The following is a 10,121-nucleotide window of genomic DNA, read 5'->3' as shown; positions in this document are numbered from 1 at the left end:
CGATGTAAACTGGTTGATTCCCAAAAAATTACTCTCTATCTCTTGTACTGAACGATGTGTTCAGGTTGATTTCTAAATAGTTACTCTCTAGTCTCTTGTACAGAACGATGTGTTCAGGTTGATTTCTAAATAGTTACTCTCTAGTCTCTTGTACAGAACGATGTGTTCAGGTTGATTTCTAAATAGTTACTCTCTGATTTGAGTAGAAATCATATCCCCTTTTATACAAAACTGTCTTCATCAATTCTTTGGAATCATACACGTGTCGATGTTGGTTGGATTTTAAGGGGGGTTGGAGCGACTAGCTGCAATGCCGTGATGACTGTCTAAGAGGCGTGAGGAGTGATTATTTTTCTTTCTCAGTTGTGACTGCTGGGCGACTGTTGTCTCTCTCTTTTGTGGCTGCTAGGTTGCAATCCAGAGCGATAGTTTAAGGGGGGCTGAGGGGCGACCGTTGTACCTCTCAGTTCAGTTTCCAGAAATTAGACACCTGCCTGCTTGTTTTATACACTCCAATGATTATGGGATTATATTAATCTGTTTGATGGATTATCGTTATTCTTTTTACATGAAAAGTATTACCCATCTTTCTTGGATTTGTTATAATTTATAAGTTTGTTTAAATACATATCAAATTTATAATGACAATTACCTTCTTATTAAATATATTGAATATAATGCAATAATATGAAGAGATTGTATGAATACGTATTTCAAATACGTTAGTATAATATATATGTATAATTCAATATGTTTAAAAGAAATACACACCTGAATATTATAGATAATTTAAGCATATTAAGAAGTTACGGACGTAACACACACATTGAGAGTCATACACAATACTATTTTACAAGAATTTAATAAATTCTATAAAAACCTTTTTCTGTTTATATTAACTAAATATAAAATGTGCAATAACTATTGCTAAAGAGTTACAGCTAATTATTTGGAATAACTATAATTGTCAATATATGTAAAAATATAAGATACACATTATTGTTTCTAATGTTGGAGAATTTAAAGTTGAATAAACTGTGAGAATCACATTACACACATATTGTAGTGTTTTATTACGATTAACTTTTTCACACCTGTCTTTTTTACTTTATTCCTTTTATTTAAATATAAATACCGTCTATCCGGGATTATTGAACAATAATAATCTAAGAAAGGATCCACTACCTTTAAATAAATAAATTATTTTCGAAGGGCAAATAACGTTTTACCTTGAGACATTTTTATTTAAATTTTTGTGTTTAATTAATTTGTTAGCAAATTGTTAAAACTAGTTTTTGTAAAAATAAGAATTTTGATTAATAAATTAAAGTATTCAAAATTCATCCTTAACAAAAATGGTGGCAGCGGTGGGATCACTTTCTTATATTTAAAAAAATAAAAAAATGAAGGAAAAAGATCATGTGAAATATAATAATTGAATTTAAAAAAAATACTTTCATATTTATACACTTATACACATATAATATGCATAACAGAAATATTGAATCGATTTATGATGTGCAATTTATGTTTATTATGAAATATTTCATTGTATTTATTTTTCTTTTCAGAAATAATTTATTTTTGTGTTTTTGACAAGTGCGGGTAGTTAAAAATTTTTTCTTGACTCGCTAACGTCGAGTCTAGGGCACGGTAACCACCCTTGCGATCGGCAAGCACTGGTTTCCTTAATAAATCGGTACTATTTCCTCGAATAAAAAAACAACCTTGTCGGAAGTGTGTAGCCACTTGGACAAGTGAGAGGATTAAATATTATGAAGATTTATAACAATTAGTTACGGTTTTTATCTGAAAATTACAGAAGAATTGAAAATAAGAATTTCTTTTCAATTTCTTTGATGAAATTTTTTTTTATTAAATGTTTAATAAAGGATTATTAACAGAAGAATGTTTGCAAAAAGTACCTAGCAGAAGAAAAATTGAAAATTTTTTTTAGTGAAAATATTATTCAATAAAGTTTAATTTAAACAAATCATCCTGAGCATAAAGATTAAAAGAAAAAGAAATTGTTACTTTAAAAAATGAATGAAGTTTTTTTTTAATAATAAATATTCAAGTTTAAAATAAAAATAAGATCAATTACTAATTTTTTTATATAAAAAAATGTTTACTAAATATTGGTAAATAATTATTTGGCATAAAATTGAGATACGTACATCTCTGAAGAACTAGTTTCAGTTATTACATAATATATAAAATAATTCCAAGATTGAGGAAGGAAGACTGCTGACGAGTCAAACGGGGCACAATTGCAAAGTCAAGGCTGGTCACAATCAGCAAAGCATTAAAGAGAACACTATATACATAAATTTATTTCTATCAAAAGTGGTGTCAAATTTTTTATGGAATCATAATTTTAATTAAATAGTAATTGTTTAATATTATTTTGAAAAGAGTCGAGAATTTTTTTTTTAATTTGATGTATACTTAAATTTAAAAGGTAATTCCGGGATTGACAAATTACAGTAAAAAAAATGGAAAATTTTTCTTTTGATCAAATATTTATTAGTATCAAGCAATTTTATAATAAAAAGCAGTTTTTTTTGTTGATTTAATGGTTTTTCACAAAGCAGATAGCCAAAACACGAAAAGCAGTCTAATAATATAAACGTAAAAACTATAACCGAATACGGTAACATGAGCCGATATAGGTGAATCGTGTTACTACATTACGTAAAAAAAATGAAAAACTTCAAATTAAATTACAGTTCCATTTAAATAGAAGTTAAACAAATCAATTATTTTTTATTGCTTATGTTTAAATCGTATTAAATCATAAAATGGGTACAGTGTATGAAGCAATGTTACGGAGAGGCTACATAGAAAAATGGAAATCGGAGGGATATAGCTTTGAAGCAATGGATCATAAAAATAATTTCAGAGATCCAGAATCCAGAAATTTACAACACAGATTTACCGACGAAGAACACGAAGATGTCAGAGACGAATGTAGAAGATATAACAACATACAGGATGATTACGAAAGAGAGGAGCATAGAGACTATAGATGCTATGACTATGATGAATCGTATATGATCCAAGAGGAACCAAATTTTGCAGATGACAATTTCGAAACAAATCAATACCAAAATAATTATAACGTTAGGCGAGATGTGCACAGGATGGAAAAAAGTGATTATGAACGAGGTTTTGATTATTATGATGATAACATGGATTATGAGGATCGATGCAACTACCAAGATGCGAATAACCAATGCAGCATGTATGAACCAAATACACAGAATAATTACTACGAACCAATTGGCGAAAAATGTCAAATAAGAAACCAACAACAAAGTGAACAATTTAATAGAAGGATCTATGACAATAATGAATTTGATTACCAAAATAGGAACACGGATTTAGAAGAACATTGGCAAAATACGGACATGACATCACAGGGCTATGAAAGAGAAAATTTTAACAACAGAAATCAGTATTTTCAAGATTATAACACTAATTCCAGAAAGAATTCATACACCAACGATGACCGAAGTTATCATCTCAGTGAAAGAGAAAGAAGATACAACGAACAACAGAAAATTTATAGAAGATTATGCAATCGACAGGAACCATCTTTTAACAATGATTGTTATAGAAGAGATTATTTTATAAACAAACGCAAATTTAATAGAGAACGTGTTGATGATTTCATAATACCACCCGTTATATTCAGCGATTCGCAACCAAGCATGAACCTTATAAAGGATAAAAAACAAAGGGATCCTAACGTCTTACCTTCTATTAATGCACTACAACCTACCATCGAAAGTGAAGAATCCAGAGAACATAAAACAATTCGCAGTATAGAAAAGCATTTGGAAGAAGAACATATAGTGGAGTACATGAGTCCTATTATAGATAGTTCCAATGACGAGGAAGATATCAGCATCAGTGAAGAACTTCCAGAAGAGGAAATGATAAAATTTTGGGACAGTGAAATGTTTGAAGATGATAAAGGAAATAAGGAGGACACTTTACAAAATCCTGATCCAGAAAGAAGCAACTTTACAATGGAGTTAGAGGAAGAAGATCAATTCGAAAACAATACTTGTCCTATTAACGAAGTTTTACAACCAAAAAATGATATTTCAAAATCCAAGGGTAACCATAAACTAAATGAAACAATATTAGATAAAAAAATCAACGAAAAAATTATAGAGAAAAGCGAAGAACTTTTATATATTAACCAGGTCAACATTGAGAATGTCTCATTTATAGATAATTCGCATTCAATAGTAGAACATATAAATTCGGGCAGCCCTACGACAAATTTAAAAAAAGGAAAACCCCCTGGTAAAATCAAATTTATAACTCAAGAACAATTAAGTATCAAAAATGAAGAAGGAAGTAAAGAAGAAGAACTTAGTGTTCAAATATCAAATGCAGATGAAATCATTTCAACAAATACTTATGTTAAGGTGGAAGAATTTATCATAAATAAGATTCCGCCCTCAGGAAAAAGTTTAAATCAAGAAATCTTAGAAATGATAAAATACTATATCTCAGTACACAACAAATTATCAGGAACACATCAAAAATATTTTTGGGATATATTTTTACTTGGCATAAATAAAAAGAATGAAATTATCTACAGATTTGAAGAAAATAAATTACTACAATGTAAAGTGCCAAAAATAGTAGTAACAAAAATTCCCTTCAATAGGTTGGGTATTGGTTAAATATAGAAAAGCTTGATTTTTTTTGTTGTTTGGCTTTTAAATATCATAAACGAACTATATAATAAACACGGGTAAATCATATAATTTAAAAATATGGGTGCATATAACATACAATACATAGTAACATACTACAAGGAAAAAATACATTATAGCTTATTATTTAATTAAATGGGATATAGAATTTAAATAGAATTTTATGGATACTATAAGGGATACATTTAGATTTATTAAATTCTAAGAAAAGTACATAATTAAGCAAATAAATACTTATAAATACAAAACATGCATGTTTTATAAATGTGGGTAAAAATGGGTAAATTTGATTGAATGTCGTTTGTCAGGAAACAATCATCGTATTAAAAATTAACAAAATAAATCAAATTACTTGTAAATAATTTGCTTGTTTCTATAAATAGGCATGAATTAAACTTCATAAAAACAATAATATTAAAAAAAAGGATAAAACTAGATCATTGTAACTCTTAAAATCAAAATTGCCACACCTTCCGTTATTTTACCCTCTTATAAAAATATGAAATACTATAATTTTCTTAAATAACCATCGAAATTCCAAACTGACTTACTAATAAAATTAAATGACATTTAAGCTCTAATAAATTGTGCTTTCGAATTTTTTTTAAAATGTAAATGTCCGCATATAGCATTTTAAAAGTAATATTTAACACAAAATAGCAATAGAGAAAACAATTCTCGAAGTTAAAAAGAAAACAGTAAACATATATGATTAACATTAATCAAAACTCACAATGTAACATTGAACTACTAATATTAACAACATTTTCTAATGACTAAATTACAATAAAAAAAGCCCACTCTAATATTCTATACTATTATTTAAAATTAGATTAAATATTGTCCTTCTCTAACTAAGAAAAGAACTAATCGATTTAAAAAAAAAACTAAAAATAACTATGCAACTAAAACAATAATAAAGAATAAATCAACCTACTAACGTTTTCTATTTTTAATCAAAATTACTTTCAATTTAATAAATAATAAAAAAACTATAGTACAAATACAAAATATATCAAACATATTTTCAAAAAATTTATTATCAGGTTTAATTAAATTTTACAAAGTTCATTTATTCTAAAAAACATTACATTATTGATGTATTTAAAAATTTTAACCATCATAGAACTGATTCAAAAATAATTGGCGTAAAGTTTGCTCAAAGTTATTTTTCACACTAAGAAAAACAAATAAAATAAGTCACATTCTTATAAAAAAATGTTCTTTCTTGTCATAATACTTGAAATAAGTAAAAAAAATAATTTTCTTAATTTACATGCTAAATGGATTACAGATCGATTTAATAACTGTTGTATGTATAAAACTCAGATGGTATTTTTTTTGGAATTTTTTATCCCACTCTACCTAACTATTTTCTTTTAGAAATGGAAATTTAAAAAAAAGTCTTAAGTCCGAATCTCTTATAAATTTAATGACTCACAATAATTAAAGACAACCTAGTAACAGAATTTTTTATTTTATATTCCAAAAATATTTCTATTGTGAATCTTTCAAATTACTTTCATCATTTCCATCTTCCATTTTACTCAATTTTAGCAATGAACCTTTTTTAAAGTGACTTCTTTTAAAATTTATTTTAAAAAAAAAAGACAAGATTTTTTTTCTTAAATCTAGAGTTTATAGTTAAATTTAAAAAAAATTCTAATCATTAAAAATCCTTTAAGTAAATATGGAAATAAAATTTTTTTTTAAATAATTCAGTTTTTTTAATTGAACTTTTTTTTTAAAAATAATTCTGCAGAGTTAACGTCGAAAAGTATAACAGAAATTTGGATTTTCAAGGATTTCAATTTGAAATTTTTGCAAAGTCTAATTTTTTTAAGATCCACGCTTTAATACTTTTAATACTCAATTATTATTTACAATTGTAAATAACATTAACTCCTGAATTGATTTTATTGAAAAGTTCTATCGCAGTACTATTCATAAATACAAAAATAAATATTTGAAATTAAATATAGAGAAAATGCTTAAAATTAGGTGTACGAACTTGGTTACGCGACACCAGATCGGGTTACACTTCAGGTGACCAGGTCAGTAGGATATAAACATTGAAAGAAATGCCTGAATAGACAATTAAAATGTCTCATTCACTTTTATGTAATTTAAATGAAAAATATATATTTCTTATTATTTCTCGTTCTCTAAAAATTATAGCTGATAAATTTAAAATAATATTTTAACGAAATAAATAATCAAAATATGCACAATGCCCTACTAAAAATAAAATCACAAAACGACAGAAATTTAGTCAGAATCTCTGACGTTTTTAGGCTGCATTTGTTACGATTGCAGCCACAGAACGTCAGGCTTGAGTCATGTTTAATCAGAAAGCTTCAAAAGTAGTCAGGTTTTTTATACAAAGTCGACACCCTTTTTTACCTGGAAAAAGGTCAACTGACCGTCATAAAATTGAAGGGAAATCTTTTTATTTGTTTATATTCATATTTATTTAAACATTATACTTGTTTCATCGACTTAGAATTCATCTAACAATATGCTCTTATTATGCATGCAGTATATCCTTTAGAACTTAAATTCAAAAATGATATCCATTTTTATTTAACAATTACGGTTTTCGAGATACGTTACAGTTTCCTTAAAAAAATGTTTTTTATAATAAATTTTAGATATTTGTAATTGTGGAGATTTCTAGATTTTGAATTTATATTCATTTTACTTGAAATTTTAAAATTGCAAAACTTTTGAGCAATATAAAAATTAGGTTAGAGACCCGAACCTCGTAACAATAGACCCGCAATTCTATTGTGAAAAAGGGCTACGCACAAATTTCAAGTTTTAACGGTACTTTACATTTACCGGCTATATTTCGGTGAGGGGCTGTAAATAAAAAAAAAAGATTTCAATGCTCAATAATCACAATCCATAAACATCAGGATTTAACAGGAGCAGAAAAAATCCTTTAGTCAGAATTAACCAAAAGCTTCAGGAATCGTCAAAGTAGTCACAAACCATCAAAATTTCTGACGTTCTCTCTTTATTTCTGATTTTATTTTTAGCAGGGTGTCTAAGAAACAAAATTATAACACATAAAACAATAAAAGCAATCTCAGCATTTTATTATACTTCGAAAATTAGGATACAAAATTTTTATCCAAACATTCAATTTAGTCAAATAGATAATTTAAAATTGGCACGACATTTGAATTAAAATTTCGAAACCTCAAATTCTATTTAAAATTTTAAAATAAAAAAAAGAAATGTTTAAATATTACAACATTATTAAATACTTAAATTTGTAACAAAATAATTTTTCATAAAAAAAAGGAAAAAGTCCTTAATTTACATTTATCATAAGCAAATTCTTCTCATAAAATGTATCAAGTACACTATAGGAAAAATTAAATAAAAGCAAATTATTTTTATTTACAATAAAGTTCTCCTAAAAAGGAAAGTTAAAGATAAAACCGTTTAACAAAGCGTAATCAAAATTTGCCTCTATTTAAGAAGTTTTTCTATTAGTAAACCTATAAAGCTGTCAAGGGACGACAGCGTATAAAAAGGGGGGTATAGGGGTAGAAAATCAGAAATTTTCATTTTTCTTATACACCATGTAGGCATAAATTTTATTAATTTTTGTCTGTCATTTTTTTTCTTTAAATAATTTTCTGCAAAACTTATATTAAAGAAACAATGTCAGCCAATAAAAATTAACATTATTTCTTTAAAATTTTGCAATATTCTGAACCGACACAAATCATCGAAGCATGTTTAGATTTTCGTTTTTTATAAACTTATTTAAAATTTCATCAATGTAAGTTTAATTAATAAAACATATTTTTTTGTTTAAAATTTTTTTTTTTAATATAAAATTTAATATAAATTTAAAATCTATCATTGTTATTATACCAAATCAAAAATTAGTGACATATAGGTTATTTTGTAAAAGTCATTTCATGTAGATGTACCAAATTTCAGATTATTTAATATAAAAAAAAAGTAATTCTTTAAGACAAATAAAAAGCATGAAATAACTTAACTTTGTTTTCATCTAAAAAATATAGAAAGAATAAATCAAACAACAAATAAAACTTTGTAATCTACGCAACAAATTTCCTTAAAAAAAAAAAGCAAAAAATATCTTCAGAAGATGAACAATTCTTTATAAACAAAAAAGACGAATTAAAAATTGTACTAAAATTTAAACAAATTGATACAGTAAATTCAGTTTTTTACATTATGAAATCATTTCATTACAAAAAGATCTATTCTATGTATTCTACGTTTAAAATCCGAAATAATTGTAGCATGAATAATAATTAATAATAATTTTTTTTTAACATTTAAAAAAAATCAGACATCACCAATTAAATTATTTAAATTTTTTTTCGTAGAAAGAAACATCATTGTACACCGAAAAAAGACAAATAAAATCTAGCCTGGTAAAAAATGCAATAATATTCAGTAATTAAAGTAAGTTTTAGGTTTTCAGTAACTCAATTAAAAAAAAGCAAGTTTAAAATCACATATTCAAGCGCATTTTTTTTACCATGCTCGATCTTAATAATTTAAAATACAAAAATACTTGCCTCTAAACAACGAAAAAATTTCCGACTATTATTATTATTATTAATAAAACAAAAGCAAACTTCATTTATTTAAAAATCTTCCTAAAACAAAAAAGAGAGGAAACGAATTTTTGAAATAAAATTACAACCAAAAGTTTGCCTCTGTTTAAAAACCATTATTTTCAGCAAAACCAACAACTTAAATATTGTAAAACCATTGAAAGAAGGATTATATGTAAACCTCACAAAATTATATGTTCAACATAAAGCTGCCAAGGGACGTCAGCCAGAAAAAGGGGGGTATTTGTTACGTATGACTTCGTAACTATTTTTAATTTTTTTAATAAATTAAAAATTCTTATATTATATAACTTCATTTAAAGAATTGGGAATTTTGTAATTAGATTTAAGTACACTATAGCAAACAAATCATTCACACAAAGACAATTCAAACTATCTATCATTTAAAAGTAACAAATTTACTATTTGTTATCCTTAATTTTACCTAAATAGTAATTTGGATATATTTTCTTTTGCACTAACAATATTAAATGACATTTTAATTTATTAAAATTAAGAATCGCTAAGAAGTATGGACAACACCCATATTTCGAAAGAGTTATTTTCCAGTGGAAGACTCTAAATGTATTGTTTTAAATATCAAGAAAAGCAACATAAACATTAAAAGTATAGTGGATTTAGAGCATGGAACTCGTGTTAGCCAACTTTAGGAATTTGCAAGCTTGCGAAAAGCTTGCCTGGCAACAAAGAAGTTTAATGAACTGTGTGTAACAGTCTCCCCACTATTAACATTTTAATGCAATTTCAGGGTGTG

At 26.1% G+C, this 10,121-nt stretch overlaps 1 protein-coding gene across 1 annotated transcript; it reads left to right on the top strand.

Moving 5' to 3' along the window:
- Positions 1-2,801: 2,801 nt before the first annotated feature.
- Positions 2,802-7,072, top strand: LOC122497876 (RING finger protein PFF0165c-like). Its single transcript, XM_043605244.1, has 3 exons — positions 2,802-4,125; positions 6,738-6,790; positions 7,031-7,072. Exons 1-3 carry the CDS (start codon positions 2,802-2,804, stop codon positions 7,070-7,072), a joined length of 1,419 nt encoding a protein of 472 aa, XP_043461179.1.
- Positions 7,073-10,121: the final 3,049 nt, after the last annotated feature.

This window comes from Leptopilina heterotoma, unplaced genomic scaffold (assembly GCF_015476425.1).
Source record: "Leptopilina heterotoma isolate Lh14 unplaced genomic scaffold, ASM1547642v1 Lhet_14, whole genome shotgun sequence".
NCBI lineage: Eukaryota > Metazoa > Arthropoda > Insecta > Hymenoptera > Figitidae > Leptopilina > Leptopilina heterotoma.
The sequence above is the reverse complement of the archived record's forward strand: the minus strand, read 5'-3'. Positions and strand labels throughout refer to the sequence as shown.

What these genes read in the sequence shown, in the direction of transcription:
- LOC122497876 (XM_043605244.1), top strand. Translation starts at nt 2,802, where the DNA reads ATGGGTACAGTGTATGAAGCAATGTTACGGAGAGGCTACATAGAAAAA. An exon ending in TGATATTTCAAAATCCAAGG is followed by an intron (nt 4,126 to 6,737) that starts GTAACCATAAAC and finishes GCTTAAAATTAG; the next exon opens with GTGTACGAACTTGGTTACGC. An exon ending in GTTACACTTCAGGTGACCAG is followed by an intron (nt 6,791 to 7,030) that starts GTCAGTAGGATA and finishes TGACGTTTTTAG; the next exon opens with GCTGCATTTGTTACGATTGC.